The 18471-nt window shown below is 34.8% G+C and overlaps 1 protein-coding gene across 4 annotated transcripts in view; it reads left to right on the top strand.

Moving 5' to 3' along the window:
* The window catches only part of ARHGAP5 (Rho GTPase activating protein 5), a 47802-nt gene extending 29986 nt beyond the window's left edge, over window positions 1-17816 (top strand). For 3 of the 4 annotated variants that reach the window (XM_032110645.1, XM_032110647.1, XM_032110646.1), the window contains 4 exons: window positions 6719-6796; window positions 7783-7914; window positions 9515-9620; window positions 14015-17816. In XM_032110645.1, the coding sequence (XP_031966536.1) occupies window positions 6719-6796; window positions 7783-7914; window positions 9515-9620; window positions 14015-14345 (647 nt within the window). In that variant the 3' untranslated portion in view covers window positions 14346-17816. The remainder of the gene's footprint in view (window positions 1-6718; window positions 6797-7782; window positions 7915-9514; window positions 9621-14014) is intronic. The other variant, XM_032110648.1, reaches the window with a different exon arrangement.
* The last annotated feature ends 655 nt before the right edge of the window (window positions 17817-18471 follow it).

Below are 18471 nucleotides of genomic sequence, written 5' to 3'. Positions count from 1 at the left end.
TCAATTAATATGAGACAAGGAATGGAATAAAGATGGAAGAAGGAATTTGACAGAGTTAAATGTCAATATCTCACATGGTTTCTATGGAGAGCTATAAGAGAAATTAAAAATTGTGTACTTGGTATATGTACAATAATTACTGCTTTTGATATTGAGACCATTTTTGTAATGCTGCTAAATTCAGTTTTGGAGGTAATTCAAGTAAAAAAATATTGCCTTCTGTGATTCCTTCAAACCTAGGTTACACCAAGGTCTTTTATGCTGTATCTGCAGTGAGGCCAGATTTTTACACTGACAGTATAGATAAGGCAAAGTTTGTCTCCAGAGAATGAGGTTTGATAGAAATAGGTGAAGAAAATGAATCAGCAGTGCTGCTTGTGGTAAAAATGTCAGGTAAATCATTGAAATATATTCCTAGTGGCTGGAAAATCCGGAAATCCAAGGTTGTTTACCTTACCTTTTATTCAAGGGGCTTGGGAGAGCTAGAGGGTTTTAGGAGCTTGGTGTTTTGGACAGAGAGAACAGAACCGGACATCCCCCTGGCCTGGTGTATGAGAGCTGGCATTCTCAGCGTAATTTCATAAGAAATAGTATAATAGCCAGAAAGATGCTCTCCTGCTGTATGCTTCTGCCACTTTTTACTTTGGGTACTTGTCAGATGTCTCTGAATCAGTGGCGTTCGCTGTTTTGAAAAGCTGTATCAGCAAAAATGATTAAAGTCCTGCTGTGTAGTATTACAGCTGGTAAGTTACGGGTCAAATATGTGCCAAAACAAGTGCAAGGCAGGGAGCAGGAGCAAGGGAAGGACAGAAACAGTGATTGATGAGGCAGGGAGTTAGACCATCTTTTTCAGTCGTATTGTTCAGTTAAGTTGACCCAACTGCCCATGAAGCTTTATGTTTAGCAAAAAACACACATGGGCCATGCCTCTGCTACTTTTGTTTCTGGATAGGTACAGTAACAATAGATTTAAATAGTTATACAACACATTTTGTACCCTCATCAAGTTGGCGAGTGATTCTAGAGTGGGTGGTGTGGTTAATGTATTTAAGACCAGGGCTTCTGCTCAAGGGAACATATCCCAGCTGGAGGAATGGGATAGTAGGAACCTGAAGGAATTCATTGAGGACAAATGCCTTCAACTAGAATTGCAAGGACTAAACACCTGCAATAGTACACGCTGAGGACTTGACTGGCGCCGTATCAGTGCTAATGAAAAGAATCTTGCAGTCATGGTGGATAATAGGCTGATCATGCCTTCTGTATTGGACTGTCCCAGTAGAAGGGCAGGCACTACAGAGCAGAAGTGGTTACTAAGCTTTGCTCTGCACTTGTTGGACATCATCTGAAATACTGAAAGAAAGGCGTTGACAAACTTGAGTCTGGCAAAAAGAGGTCAGAGGCTGGAGTTCCTAATATGTGGGTTTATTCAGGTTGGAGAGAGAGGCTGAGGAGGCCCCCAGAAGCGGCTTCCCATACCTATGAGGAGGTTACTGATAAGGTGTAGCCAGGCGAAAGAACTGAAGAGCAGTGTCACTAATATAGGAGGTTCTGATTAAAAAGAAAGGCAGTACTTTTGCTCTGAAGGTTATTAAAGCACTGGTTCAGGTTAACCAGAGAGGTTGTGGGGTATCTTGGAGACATTCAAGGGAAGTTTAGACAAGCATCCGAATCTAAATTCTATGTTGACTGTTGTTTGAGCAAGAGGTTGCACTAGATGATCTCCTGAGAATTCCTTCTGTGATCACTTCAAAACTGGCATAGAATTGGTTTCAGTAGTTAGGAGACTGTACACCGGTTTGTGTTTTGTAACTTTGAAATTAATCAACAGGGAGGAAACAAACTCAAGAGGGTAAAACAGGCATCAGTCATTTCTCCTAATGGAAGACTGACTACCAAACAGGGGAGGAGCAGATGCATTTAGTTAGTAGTGTAGAGAAATAGTAGTAGTAGAGAGAATCACTGAAAACTGTAAACAAATATGTTTTGAAATACTCATAAAACACATGTTGTGCACTTGGGTTGTATGGCTAATGAGTTGTCTCTTCAAAGGAAACATCATGGGAGTTATAAAAAGAATTCCTAAACAATGCAGGTAGGACCAAGATGCCAGGGTATGTACGATAGTTACGCTGCTCCACTTACTCCATCTGCATTCTCCAGACCCAAAGTGACTAAACAGCTGTACTATATGCCTGGAAAACTACAATGCTTCAGTTGTCACCCATTTTTAATGAAGCAAAGAATGCACCTACCTTTTCCTAGGCATGTTTGTAATGTCATATTAATTGTAGTCTCTTGTTCTTTTTTTCAAAATGAACAGGCCATAAAATATGGGCTTGAGGGGCACTTCATAAATGATTGAGGCCTTGTTTAATAATCAGTTAGTGTAAATTGTAGAAATGTTAATTCAGCTTTGGAGAGCTTCCTATTATAAGAGTCTTTCTAAAAGTACTGCTTACTTCCTTACACTGCTTATTGTTTATTGAACATTTCAATATGCTATAAATTATTTTATTTCAAGAAGCAGTTAGAAACTTATTTGTGGTTCTGGTTTTCAGTGTGTGAATTGAATATCATATGTCTTTAAATGTCAGTGTTGAAAAGGACACATTAAGTGTGTTTTATGTAAGTAAAGTTAGTGCTAGATTCTTACTTAGAGTTTGACTTTTTTGCTTGGTAATTACATGCATTCTAGGTGTACATAGAAATTAATGTTTTGGATCAGTAAATTGGTGGTTCCTTTAGTCTTGTGTTGTAGCATAGGGGTTGAAAAGAGGTACAGCAGATCCGTGGAATCAATCCATGGAATAAAATTAGAGAAATATATAGATCACCAAATTTATAAAGATAAGTGTGGGAATGATAGTCTTAGCTATTGTAATGAAGAAGGAGTCCTTAAAGTACCATTGGGCACTGTAGAGGAAGGAATTGAACTGGGGAGAGACAGGCTTGCTGTGATTGTGGCATGTATTCAGAAACACAGACAGAACATAGCAGAATCTGGCTGTGGATGTTCTTAGCAGACACTCCATGACTTTCCAGCAGTCTAAATGTTAGTGTAGCTGTTGTCACTTTGGAAAAGGCTTTGGAAATCATCACAGACAGCTCTCTGAAAACTTAAACTCTCCATACTTGCTATCAAGCAAGCAAAAACCAAAAAAAATAGAGTGTTATGGAGGAAGAAAAATCATGCTATTACATAATGCCATGTATATGTACAATTTGGATACTGGTTGCAATTTGGTTCAGCCTTTCTCAGAATAGAAAAGAATTGGAAAAGATAATACATATGGCAGTAAAAGTAATTCTTGGATAAAGATGAACTGAATGGATTAGCTTAGAACATTTCTGAGGAAGAGAAATTACATAAATTTAAAAAACGTGCTGGGAAAATGTAGAGAAGTTAGTACTTCTTGTTAAGAATAAAAACTATGCAAACTTCAAATACTGAGCATAAACTCAGTGTGCTTTCATAATGTACATTCTGGAATGACAAAGCTGCGTTCACCATGATGTAAAGACCACAAGACTAGAAGGGGTTTGGGTGAATTAGTGATGGATAAATCCCCAGGTGGCTATTACAACGCCTTATGCAAAAGCCTGTGTAAGCCACCATCTGCAGGAAGCTGACAGGATATACCACAGAAAGATTGCTGGTAGGTTTTGGTTTTTTTCCTCTCCTGTCCTTTCTACGTTTCTCCTCAAGCACCTACTACTTAGTGTAGTATATGGGATGGAAAGTAGATATTGTACCAGGTTGACTTCGGTCTTCTCTTGTGCTGTAGTTAATTCATTCTATGGAGGAACCAAGAATTGTGAAAATATATTGAAGCCTAAGAATGGAAGTGTCCTACAAACTGATTATGCATATAGGTGCAGGTCCACCTTGCTCATTTTCTCTGAAATGCTTTGAACCCCATGTGGCGAAATTCCAGTTAGATGGGATGGAGCCCTGGTCACAACTGGCAGCACAAAAGAAGTTTATTAGGCTCTAGAAAACTTTGAGAAAAGAGTAGTCTAGGCAAAGGGGATATGATTGTTAAATATATATAGGTTATTGTGATGTGAAGTAAGGAGAATCTAAGTTTTTAAACCTAGTGGTGTTGTAAAGCTAGCAGGACAGAGAAGCAAATAAATCATATGATTCTGATGTATAATATTACAGTAGCAGTTGTGTTCAGTAAGGGTATATTGAAAATTACGACTGGACCAGAATGCAAGCAGGGTAAGAACATAGAAAAAAATTCTGAAAAACCAAGAGGCTTGCAGATGAAGGAACCGAATTTTTAAAAGGGTGCCAGAAAAAAGAAATGTTGAGTGCTCTCTGTCTCTCCCTCTTTTATTATAGATATACATTATAGATATACAAGAAGTTTAAAAGCTAAAACTTGTGAACTAGAGTGTCTGGTACTTGCTGAAGGTCCTGATGTAAGAAGTGTTGGAGAGACCTGGTTGCATGATAGAAAGCAACAGAGAATTGGAGCAGTACTTAAAGAATACTTTCAGACTTCTAGCTGTGTGTATACTCACAAACAGCTTAAACTTAGAAAAAGTGTAATGGCAATTGACCAACTGTTTCATGAAGTGTGACTTTCTAGAATATACACAAGCAAGAAAAAGTTTTTCCTTGAGGAAGAAGACAAATTTAGTTAGCTTAATCCAGAATTGCAGCACTTCACTATTTTTGGAAGATGCCTAAATTCAGTAGGCATCTCTGTGTTTAACCTGAAAATTTTCTGAAGTACTATAAGTTGTTTTTCTATGTTTCTTAGAGCTGTAGCCCAGATACCACACTAGAGCATTTATGTCCAGAGCCAGTTGAAGTATTCAGGGTCTATACACTAAACAGTGGCTGGGTCAGAAACTGCTATTTGCAGCACATTCAGGTTTTTTTTTTTTTGCAGAAAGAAATTGAATTGTAATTGGATAAGACAAAGAATATCCTGGGGCTGTAGGGTCTCCAATTGAGAATTCTCCCATACTAGACAAAGAGAATCTTGATCATAGCTTGTTCTTATCTACCAGTGGTCTTTTGTGTTTATTTACAGCTTCTGGAAGAAGAATGCAAAGTGTTTCTGGCTTTGATCACATATAGCACATTTGGGGCATTCTTTTGAAGGCAGGTTTGAAAACCCTTTCAGATGGATTGAGTCATTGAAACCACTTTTTGCCCTGTGCCACCAGATTATACCTTCTGGTGGTGTTCAAGGATATCAGTGAACAAGGCTCAGGTTTTTTGAAAGGACTGTTCTGGTGTCTGGCTACAATAGGAGAACTCCTGGCTATGAAATTGGAAAGCTAAAAGGTAGACATGAAAGTTTATTGAAGAATTGCTTACTAAAATAGCCTTGATGCAGCCAGTAAAGAGACACATGAGTTGTTGAGGCATTAAGAAGGAAATGAGTTAGAAGAGTCATATGAAATCATTAAAAATTTCCCAGCTGTATGAACCAGTCAAGTGCTTCTTGTACTTTGAACATTGTAATAGGGTTCTTAATTGTTGTTGGTAACTTAAAAGGAACACTTGGTGGATTGTGGTGTGTCAGAGCAGTTAAGTATTGATCTGATGATCTAAAATGCATTCAGTTTTTGACCTGTGATGGCAAAAGGCCAAGAGATTCCATAAAGCTGTGAAACCTGTGAATTTTTTAATACAACTATGTAGTGTTATGGAGATCTAGCATACAGAGAATTTTGCACCCATACAGGTAACTTGCAGAGTTATGGACCTATAAGTTGTTTAAATTCCCTAATAGTTTCTAAATTAGAAAAATACCTCGGGTAATGGTGTGAATATCAGGATGGACTCTTTCATTCAGTGAGTAGCTGTGGGCAAAAAAAGATAACGATATGATAGGAAGCATAATCACTGGAGTGGAGTGTGCAAGTGTGTGTGTGCATAATTAAGGTGTACTGTTCAATGTTTACCATGAAAGGCTGATGGAATTATGATGACTCTGTAATGTGTGGTAAAACAAAGTAATAATGAGAAGCTTGGGGAACCTCTGCTTCCTAAGTCCTTTCCTCTTTTTCCCTTTTCCCCCACCCCTTAAAGAAAGACTTGTAAGTGATGTGGTAATTTACCTTAGATAAGAAGTGAGGGGAAATGGATTCAAAGTTTATAAAATATAAATGTTAAAAGGGAAAGAATGTTGGAAGATTAAGTTCTTATCATATACAGGAGTGTGTTACACCATGAAATTAAAAGATCAGGATTCAGTTACAAAGGCTTAATTTTTATTTATTTATTTTTTTTTCTCCCTGCAGAGTATTTTTAGTGTGTTGTTGCTTACCACAGTAAGTTGTTAAGCCTAAACTGTGAAGACAGTTTTTAAAACCATAAATGTTGTGGGTACCACAGAATTTAGGTTTTTGATTATTATTTAAAAAACTGTATAAATAACAACAGTCTAATAGAGATCAGTGAGAGAATAATTTTGGGTACATTATTGAACAAATATCTGCCATCAGAGTTTTGTTATCCTACAATGTCATTTCCTCTGATTCATATTAAATGGAATAGTGGACTCTAGACAACTGACATTTTGTGTTTTGGTAGTCCTATATCCCTGTAACGGTTAATGTGTTAACTTTTTAGGCACTTAAGAATTGTATTCCTACTTTTGGTTTCTGAATTAGTAGTTATAACTGGTTCTGCTTTGCTCTATAGTATATAAACTTGCTTTTAATTATTTATTTTTCTTCCTCTTCTAAGGATTGTGTACTGAAGGCCTGTACCGTGTTAGTGGGAATAAAACAGATCAAGACAACATTCAAAAACAGTTTGATCAAGGTAATCAGAGATTTTATTATTTAAAGCCAAAACAGAACATGAATTCTCCATGGATTTATCACAGTGCAATATAAAAGGATTGCACTTTCAAATCAACTTCCATAGCACTGAGTACTTCACGCTCTGGTGGGTTGTATTGGTATAGTCCAGGTTATTACCAGTGAAACTCCAAGGATGGGAAGGGAATCTTGTTGCAGCTGGATTAAGTGCTATTAAAATATTATCTAAGTGGTATTTGAAGGTTTTAAAGAGTTTAAGTGCAGTCGTAGCTGCTCCTTGTGTTAGCAGTTCATCAGTCCTAAGGCATTAAGGCATTCACTTCTGCTTCTTACGCCCCAAAGATAGTAATTCTTGATATTTACTGGAGTGAAAGGTCTCTTGAATAATACACATTAACAATTAAGTCTGGATAATTTCTAACACAGCCTTTGTCACTGTAGAATATAGTGAAATGTGATTGGTGGATTAGGCTGTTCACTTTGGTGTATTTGTTTTTTAAAATGATAACTCTTATTAAAAATTCTTGGATGTTAATAATGAAGTTGAGCCTGTGAAAAATAGTAAAATATCTCCTAGATGTTAAAGAAAATAAATGTACTATTTCTTAATGCCTTGCTTTGCTGTTTAGCAGCATTTGGGAAATAGAATTTATAACTCCTTACTGGGCAAAATTGATTAATCGGAAGCCAGTTAAATGACAAATACAGAATCATTCAAGTCTTCATTGAGAATTAGACAACTTTATTTTTCTGATCTTCTACTGTTTTGTAATACTGTCAGAGTTTGTCATATTTGATTCCTTGTTGGTCGGTGTGATAGCAACTTATCAATATATTTGCCTTTTCATGCCTTATTTAATAACCATTTGGCAAAATTTTAGTTTTCAGTGTTTTGAATAAATTCTTGTTTTCATAAAGTATTATAAGGAATGATAACAGTAGGTTTTACTTACACTGCTATTTAATTTTTCAAATTTTGTTTTGCAGATCATAATATCAGTCTAGAGTCAATGGGAGTAACAGTGAATGCCGTGGCTGGGGCTCTTAAAGCTTTTTTTGCAGATCTGCCAGATCCATTAGTTCCTTACTCTTTGCATCAAGAGTTGTTAGAAACATCAAGTAAGTACTAAACAGCCTTTTCTTTATTTGTGTTATTTCCATTGCCCTTATTGCTATTTTTACTTCATTGTAAGTTGAAAGGACTATCTGCACTGAATATTTTTTAAATTGCTTAGATATGTGCATTTTTTAATATTCTTTAAACTTAGAAGAACTATATGATGAGATGAATGTAATACATTTTTTCTTCAGAATGAATTTGGCTTATTTCTCCTTTTCCTAGAAAATTTAATTGGGAGAAATCTACTTTTTTCCGTTTTTTGTTAAGTGATGAAAATGATGAAAGCTCTTGGAGCGGCTTTGCAGTTCTTAACAGGAAAAACCTCTTGAATTCATGAAGTCCTACATTCAGAGTAGGCTTTAAAAATCAGACACATCTATGGGATATTATGGTAATTCTCTAATTCTCTTAGATTTTTTTCAAATTCTTTTTTGAGCTCTTATAAAAGATGCTTAGTTTTGTTTGCCTTGCAAACATTTTTCAGACATTTCATAGTATTCCTATCTTTGAAGTTAATGTCTTGTGTTGGCAGCAGGCTGTTCCACAACATGACCACCACACTTTTTACAGAATACAACTGTGACATACAGTATTCCAAAGTATTTTTTGTTCAAAACATGGAAACACTAGTATAAGCCTAAGGCTGGGGCCTGGGCTTGAGTCATATATAGCCCATTAGAAATTTTGTATTTTTTGATGATATCTGTAGATACCTGTTTCTGGTGTTTTTACTGTACATTTCAGGCATATTGCTTGTTTAATGTAATTACCTTAGTTTTATTTTTTCTTAAAAGTATAGCAGTTAAATTCCAGTCAAAGCATAAAGTAGCTTAGAATATAAGTGGAATTACTGTTTTAAAATCCCATTAATACTGCTTTAAATTTATATTTGGGATATACTGGACCGTATTTAACATTTTTTCTATGACATTAGGATAGATCAAATTTCTTTTTAGCAATGCGACCTTGTATTCCTTTTTATGATATGAATCATCATTGATGAGAAGTGTATTCTGCAGAATGTATGGGTCCACAGCATTAGTTGCTGGGTTTTTAAAAATAAAATTGTTACTTTATTTCATATTCCTTTCCTACATGTTGGTTATTTCCTGTTTGAAACATGAATAATGTCCTTTGGTCCTGTGAAAAATCTCTGCTCTTCTTTAAACAGTATATTTAAAATAGCTGCACTAGCCCTATTAGTAATTATTTTCTTATTTGAGTAACTGTGAAGTTTAAGATACTCTAAGCTCATGTGAATGTCTTTCTGTCATAATGTTTTGCAAGCAGAGGGAACTCTTAACAAGAAATGACCCTGTCACATTGTTATTCTACAGGCCAGCAGTAAGCTAGTCAAGTTCAGTTACTTGCTGAACACATAAATAATTCTGCTTAAATTCAGAAAAATATTTTTGTGCTTAGTTAAACTCTATCATAAAAAAGTTACTCTGTGGAAATAGGAATTTTATTAAATATTTTCTCACTTGATATTTCTCTGTGGGTATCTTATCTGTACTGTTATACTAGGGAAAAGACTTAGCAACACTTTGTTCAGTATGTCTTTCTAGATGTGTCAGAAAATGTCACTTATTTCTATAGAAATCGTGGATAAGACAGAACGGCTACACGAGTTAAAAGAAATTGTGAAGAAATTCCACCCAGTGAACTATGATGTCTTCAGATACATAATAACACATCTAAACAGGTTTAGTATTTTTCAATTTCATTTAAGTTGTAATAATTGCAAAAAAGATTGTGTTTTTAACAATGAAATATCTACTAGAATTGAAAATGTGGAAAAATAAATTAGGAGTTACAGTTGATTATTAAAGCCTTGTAGATTTGTTTCTCACATTTTACTGATATATTTATCTGGCATCATTGCTACTATAAAGCTATAAGAATGATTGCTCTACATAAAAAAAGCTTGAAAGAATAACTGCACCTAATAATAACAGCGTACCTAATTACAACTATTACAGACACCCCCACCCCCCCCCAGGAAATAATAGCCATTAAAATTACAGACTAATCTAGCTTTTAAGGAATTTGAGTCATTTGGCCTCTTCCCCCTGTCCCCCTCCTGCCAAAATATCAAAATCTAAAATATAGAGCCCAAACCTTGTGCTGAATAGTAAAACGTAGAACAAATCTGTAAGTAACAGTAACTTGGTTACATTTTCTTCTTAAATTTTGCCTCTTGCATAAAAATTTAGTGTTTTTGTCTTTAAAAGTTATTTCCATATTTACTAAAATAGTATTTATTAATGGATGTATATCACATCATAATCTGAGCCTTTACATATACAATATTGTCATAAAAAAAGAGAGAAAAAGACTAGCTTACTTGTGCTTCTTATGAAATTATTCTCTGGAATCCACAGAATGAGATAAACAGTATTGTTGTTGAGGTTCAGGGAGAGATTGATCTTTGGAGATTGTTTTGTTCAACACCATTGCTTTGACAGAGTCAATTACAACAGATTGCCCAGGATGGTGTCCAGTTTGGTTTTCAGTATCTCCGGGAAGTGAGACTCCAATTTCTCAGAACAACTTGTTCAGTGCTCAGTCACCCTCACAGTAAAGAAGTGTTTTCATATGCTAAGAGAATTTCCTGTGGATATTTGTGCCTGCTGCCTTTTGTCCTATGCTGAATACCACTCCAAAGAGTCTCAATTCATCATCTTTACATCCTCCTATCAGATACTTAAAACCAATGATAAGACTTTCCCTGGCCTTATCCAGGCTAAGCAGTATTAACATTCTTGGCTTTTCCTCATTTGAGGAATCTTGGATCTCTTAGTGATCTTCTTTGTCCCTTCATTGGGCTCACTCCAGTAGTATGTTTATATGTCTGTTGTGCTGGAGAGTCCAGAGCTGGATCCCAGACTCCAGATACGGCCTTTGCAGTGCTGAGCGGAGGGGAAAGATCACCTCCCTAGATCTGCTGGCAGCACTCCTAATGCAGCCTTGGGTGCTGTTGGCCTTCTTTGCCACAGGGTCACCTGGCTGACTCATGCTCAGTTTGTTGTCCATCAGGACTTTTTCCTCTCTCTCTCTGCGCTGTTACTTTTCAGCCAGGCAGTTTTGTGTATACACGCATATGTAAGCTTTTCATGACATATAATTGTTCTGGACTACTCTCTGTGTGTTTGTGTTTCTGCAGGTATTTGTCATGATCTAACTGTGCTTGTATTATGGAGGTAGAAATAAGAACCTTTAACTTCCCTACTTAGTCAACAGGGAGAGTGTGGGTAGTCTGTTGCAGTTTGGAAGGAGTCCTTTTTCATGGAATGTGTAAGATTTTAGAATTTAGGTGCCTACTTTTACACTTCTCTCCATCACATATACAACTTGCTTAACGTTTATAAAGTCATCCATTTTCCTTTTCAGGGAAATGGATCAATTTTTCCATTGTAGTCTTGTCCAATACAAATTCAGCCCTAAATTAGATTAAACCATATCAATGAACAAATACCCATATTAGAGAACTTCATGATGTGCTTGCAAGTATCTAAAGTAAAACTAAATGTGTCAGACTTGACTTGGTTATTAGTTACCTGAAATGTTTTGTTAATTCTTAATCAACCTGATAAAAATTTTTGTGGAAGAATGGCAGTCTTGGAATTGTCAAAAGTCTTCATCTGGTCACCTATTTGCGTAGCACAGCTGAATGTACAATGTCAAGTACCTGGATTGCTGCAAGTAAAAGCGCTAAACATAATTTTAAAAATCCCTGAATAGGTTCTAATGCATGCATATCTACAAACAAATGAAACATATTAATCATGGAATTCACTGGAGAACATAAGTGATGTATGCTGGCCTTTACTTTCTGGTCTGGTCCACTCTATTAATTGGTGATTTACATTACAGGTTGCTAGTAACAACATGATCTTTTCTTAAAGAAAGGCTGTCATTTTTTGTCTCATTTGCAGTGTCAGGTAGTTGCATTCCATTCAGCAAGAAATCTGCTTCAATGTAAGCAATTGCATATATAGAAAGAGGTGGATACAGCTGTGTACAGGATCTTAAAGGCTACTTGCAGCTAAACTCTTGACAGTCTGTATTTATTTTTAAGAGATTAATTTGTGGTAAATTACTGCTGGTATATAATTAAAATGGAAATGTTGTTTGCCAAATGAATTGCTCATTTAATGAGGTAAAGCAGTCTTCTACATGATGAAAGAGCTCTCATCACAAGCTAATGTTTTAGATGCTTTGTTTTTACATCCTATGTCATTACACTAAAATGTGTGCTATTGTTGTATAGTTAGTAATGGTTGATTGATAATATTTTGGTGTGTCCACAAGCACAAGACCTGGTTATTGAAACAAAAAAATGTAAGTATTGTCCACATCGTATGAGACCAGTAAGCATAAGAATTCAGTAAATGGCAACAGTGAGATGAATTTTTCATTAGTGTTATAAGCACCTCTCTGAGCATTTCAGGTAATTGTGGTTGATTAACTGTAAGCAGAAGTGAGCTTTTAAAACAGGATAGTATTGGATTGAAATTGGCTTTTTTGATACTGGTTGTGTTTTATGCACGTTTTTTGGTGACAAGATCCTTTATACATAAGGACTAATATGGCATAATATACTTCTGAAGTCTGGGAAAGCACCAGTGTACAGCTTTTGAAGTCTGATCAGAGTGGGTTTACAGTCTGAATTTCCTCAGACTTGGCAGTGGAGGAAGTGGGCAAGATCAGGAGAGATACTCGTCATTTTTCATTTTGAGTGAACATAGAAGGTAAATGAGCATTTGCTGAGCACTTAGAAGAGGATTCTGAAGTAGTTTGGGAAAGTTTGGTAGGAGTTAGCATAGAGGTTTGGTAGGGTTTTGCTTACTCTTAGAAAGTACAAAGGTAAAGTTGAAGCACAGGAGGGTATACAGTTGATTGTTGATTTTGTTTAATCTGATAGTGAGCTGTTGTTGGGGATGAGGTGCAATGCCTTTCTGTTTATTCTGACCTCTAGCCATAGGTTCCCATTGCTTCATTTATTGGGTGTAATGATTGTGGAGATACAGCATGTTAATAATAATGCTAAGCAAAATGTAGCTTACATTTATTCTTTTATCTGTAAATTAATTTAAAATGTAATTTTTTAGCAAAGAGATTATGCATGTTACTGCCATTCAGAAATAGTATCCAAATGTCCTTTCGACCAAACTTACTCAAAACAGATTGAGAGGCAGTATTTGTATACCTTCACACTATTTTTTATGCTTTATAGTTACCAGGATACATGCATTGTAAATGAGTGGAAATATTTTCTTATAGTGTTAATTCTAGTGTTTACTATGACTTTCACAGCTTTTGAATCTATGGGCTACAGCCAGCTGTCAGAATTTCTTGTGGGCTGCTCTTGTTAATCATCAAAATTGTAACTGACAAATTTCTGAAGTTTTATTTTCTATTTCTACAGGACAATTGTAGGTCTATTGCCTTTGTGATGTGTACTGTAATATAGAAAATGCATGTTGCCAGCTGAACGCGTATCTTAGGTGTTTTTCAGATGTATTAACACATGCTTTTTAATGTATCTCTCAGTAATTACTTCTTGATAAAATTGTGATGTTGGTTTAGAATGCAGAATATTTTAGAAAACAAAATATCCAGGCTCTTTGTAGCCTATTACTCTGAAAAGCATTTTGTTTTTTCTGAGGAGGCATTTACTTGTAGGTGATAAATTTGGTAACAGGATGGTTTGTTATTCTTTGGATGTTTGTTTTTGGGTTTTTTTTGTAATACTATTGCAATAATGAATTCAGATAAGTGAATAACTTGTTTCAGTTTGTTTATTATTGTCAGTTCAAAATGCTGGTGGAATGTTGAATTTCTTTCTTGATTAAAACTTAATCAGATTTATATTAGTTAACTATCCAAATCTGGAAACAGCACGGTTTCTGAATTTTCTTCTGCATAATTGCATAAAGTATTCCAGCACAATTGTTTTAATGGATTGCTGGAGGAAAGGAGCAAAAATCTTGAGATTGTTTAGTAATGATGCCTGCAGTTAGAGCGTGATGAGAATATTTCTAGTCGATTGCATACTGGTTTTAATTCACGCTGTGTGTATCATTCTCATTTCAGGGTTAGTCAGCAATATAAGACCAACTTTATGACTGCTGATAACTTATCGATTTGTTTCTGGCCTACTTTGATGAGACCTGATTTTGAAAACAGAGAGTTTCTTTCTACCACCAAAATCCACCAGTCGGTTATAGAGACCTTCATTCAACAATGTCAGTTTTTCTTTTACAACGGGGAGATTGTAGAAGCACCTAACCCAGTGGCTTGTCAGCCACCGCCTTCCAACCCAGTGCAGATGGTGGAACCCATGGTACCCCTGCAGCTGCCCCCCCCGCTGCAGCCTCAGCTGATACAGTCGCAGTTACCAGCAGACCCTCTCGGTATTATATAGACAGAAGATGATTGCAGGCAGCCTGGCGCTGGACAGTAGAGACAAGCTATAGACATGCATGTTTCAGGATACAGTAATGTACTTCATATTTATGAAAAATAATTCCCATCCAGCTGATTGGACATCTTTTTGTTATATCCCGTACTGTGCTCCTCATTTGTACACACTGCAGATAAAAACTATGTGATAAGCATGACTGGAGAGGTTTAATTTTTAAAAGCAAAAAATAGCTATAAAGTACAAAGCTGCTGCTGCATGATACCTTATTGCAATCACTATATCATTCCTGTGACGGTTTGTCACAATATATTGTGAATAAAATTTTTCTATAGAAATGAAATGATTAAAAAAAATTACATTTATGAAACATTCAGTGCTTACAGCCTGCTTTATGGCTGGTTTTTGTTATTTAACATGCTATTTTTGGCAATTTGCTTCACATTCAAGCATTCTGTGTAAACAACTAAAGCCCAGCTATAGTTCATTTTGTAATCTCCTGGCTACTTATGTGACTTTATGCTTAGGGTGGTTTATAGAAGAATGCAAAATGCACTGTTGAGAATTTTACGATCCTTCACCATCCATCTTTACTTATAAGTAAACCTGTGGACAGTTTAAGGGTGGGTGAACTTGCTTATTATTTCTTACAGCACAATACCAAGGACATGCTTGTTGTAAAAGTGAGTTTCAAATATTGTACAAAAATTTTGATGTTGCCTACTTATTTCTTTATGTTCCATTACTGAACTAAACATTTTGTAAAACTGTTAATTCTGTAAACAGCTGCATGTTTAAAAGATCATTGACGGTCTTGTAAACTTAATCTAATATATTTTAGATATTTTAATTTTTCCCACTTGGGAATACATGTAGTGTTTAGAAAATAGTTCATGACATTTTCGTATAAGGTTATATAACTTTTCATACATAAACATGATTTTTGTTGTAGTAAAATTCTCTAAACCAAACAATGTTTTAATCTAGGACTTCAATTAATCTATTCTTTAAATCTATTTTTATGTGACCCTCTAAAGATATACAAAAATGCATTGCTAATACATAGCAATAAATACTTTGGGTACTGACAATTAACCTCTTTGGAGTGTGTATATATAAAATCACATAAACTTGTATTCATATTTTTTTCCTGTGGTATGTTGTACTAAAATTTCAAATGACTCTCTTTTTTTCACCATATTTTTAAATTATCTTTTTTTTTCATTTATTTTACTTTTATATTGGTACCAATTTTGCTGTAAAAGAATGCTGCTTAATTTAAACAAATCTTTTGGTTAAATATTTTGATAGTGGTAAAAAAATTAGAAGGTTACAAATTGTAGCAAAGGGGAGACCATAGATAAACACTACCTGTGAGACTTTTCACAGCAGCTTTTTTTCTTTCATGCTCAAAATGTACCTTTTTAGGTCTGCAAAGAAGAAAGTTTATTTCTCATTCAGCTGCTAGAATGTTTTGTGTAGTTTTAAAAAAAAAAGCTTTATGATGGTCACTGTTGTAATCTTCACTTATAACAAGATTTAAGATCGTCTTGTATGTATTATAGTAAATAGATGATTTTGAGAATTAAGGCTTTTATTAAGAGATTGATTTGCTCCATTTCCCCAAAATAAAAATTGCCTTTCCCACTTATGTCCTAGGTATTGTACTTCTAATGACTTGGATTATCATTCTAGATTACTAAGATACCATAAACCTGGCTGCTGTTTGAAGTACATGTATATTATAAATTATCTTGATATTGTGTTATATTCTTGCAAGTAATTATCTTTTTTAAGAAAACATAAAAAAGAAAAGTCAACCCTATTCCTATTGCAAAGCACACAGGAGCTAATAGTCCAATAAAGTCTGTCCTGTAAATTGTAGCATTTCTAACTTGTTCTACTTTACCTGTTGTCTATATAGCTTTTATTTATAGTTTTCAGTCTAATCTTGGCATGTTTAGCAAAGAAAATGAAACTTCAAGAGTTTTTATAAACTATTTCTAGGTTGCTAAAGAATTTATTTTTCTACTGTATATGGCATAGACAAAGCATCACCTGTACAGGAAACAAGTGTATTTCTAATAGAAGTAAGCTTAAAAATAAATGCCAGTCATATCCATATTTAAAAATTCCATCTATAAAGTATCTCCAGTCTTCGTAATGTGAATTACATTTTAAACTTTCTATAAATTGCAAGTTTTTTGCCATAATACTTAACTAATCTTTGAATACTAATTTTTAGAATACTTTACATTCCATTTTCATGATGAACTTTCATGCTGAACTTTTGATCAGCAGTATTTGCAGTATCATTTCTTCGTGTATGATGTTATGGCTAAATCACCATTATTTTTAAGAATCTTTACACTGACATTCAGCCAAATATGGAAGTGTTATTACATTTACTGCATAAACATAGAGAAATAAGAAAGCGTGGCATGCGGCACCTGGTTGTCGCATAGAAGAGTCCCTGCATACTGTTTGCATTATGGAAGTGTTGTATGCAGGAATGTGGATATGTGTGTATGTGTAATAGATACACTTTGAGGTTTTTTATCTGTTTGTGTGTTTATGCAGACATGCATGCACATACACCCACATAGTAAAGTTTTTAAAATATACTAGGAAATTAAACTGTGGTTATTAAAGATTTATAATAGAGCTTTCTCTAATATTATTTTTATTAGTGCTATAAAATGAGGAAGCATGTCAGTTTATCCAAATTCCTCATACTTTGGCTCATGTAGTCCCTTCTAGTTTTAATGAAAATCCAAACAATAATAACTATATTTTTTAATGTGAGCATTTTTACCGTAATATCTATCTTGATGAATATACAAATGTATATTACTTGATCGAGCCGTCTCAGTGACACTTTATGGAGTAGTTTCTTTTTTATGTTATAATGATATAGACATACTGCAGTGTATTGTCTTTCACTGTTTCAGCAATTCTAAAATCCCAGACCTGAGTTACAAAAGTGCCATTTTAAGTAATGCTTAACAGGTTATTTCAAAATTCCTTACCCTTCATGATCTTGTGGAATTTAAACTCATATAGTGTAAATAGATTGCAGATGTCAACTTAAGTGAAAAGAAACTTTGTTGTTGTTGTATGTTTTCTCCTTTATTTGAATCCTGGTTGCTAGGAATTTATAGGTATGTCTCTTTTTAGTTGCTGGAGTTTAGCTTCCCATATTTATGATAAACATAGAAAAACTATCAATTGGAGATTAAAAAATGAGCCATAGTTTATGTGCTTCTTTCATTTTTTTTTTCAGTAATTGTGATGCTGTTTGTCAATTGCAAAAATTGCACACATTTAAAAAAAAATTCAAGTCAAAATTTTGTTCTTTGTTTATAATGTAATCTTTTATTGCTACATCAGGAGAATACTGCAGTGAATTAAATATCAGTGAAGCTTATTCTGTATAAAAGATGCAACGAATAAAATAATAAGATGCTTACTGTGTATAATGTTCAGTTTAGTTGCCTACTAAATTTTTAAAGGCAGAAGCACCCCATCTTTCACAGACACAGAAATGAAATTTAGCAGTAAATCTTGTTAAAGTGAGTGCAGTGTGTGTTTTAAGTTTTTCTTGGGTGGGAGGCTTTCTCTCATGGGTCTCTTAAATTTATTTTTCCTGTGGAATTTTAAAACCTGAAGTAACAGCGGTGGGCTTTTAAGGTCAGCTTTAAGTCATCAGAGTTGTACATTACTGGTCATAATTCTGCTAATGATATGGGATAAATGCAGCTTTGATAGTAGTACTGGTTTTAGTTCTCATGTTTGCAGTGTCTGTGCTTGCTTTGTTTCTTCAGAACATCTTGAGTATATGGCTGCTGCAGAAGTAACTGCACAACCTTCCTGACACTCTTCAAATCTGAACACTGTTCAGGTTTTATTATACTTATTATATATATACATATCTATATATATTTTTATATATATCATAACACATTCAGATACTGGAGCACTTTAATTTCAAATAGGATTCATCTTGCACACTGAGTAAATTACGTGTAAATCTCAGTTATTTGGATTGCTGTATCAAAACACAGCTCTACTGAATCTGACTGAAGTATAATGTGCTGTTCAGACTCAAGTTTCTGAGAGTAGCTAACCC

Source organism: Corvus moneduloides, chromosome 6, assembly GCF_009650955.1.
Source record: "Corvus moneduloides isolate bCorMon1 chromosome 6, bCorMon1.pri, whole genome shotgun sequence".
Classification (NCBI taxonomy): Eukaryota; Metazoa; Chordata; class Aves; order Passeriformes; family Corvidae; genus Corvus; species Corvus moneduloides.
This window is presented reverse-complemented; position numbering and strand designations above follow the sequence as displayed.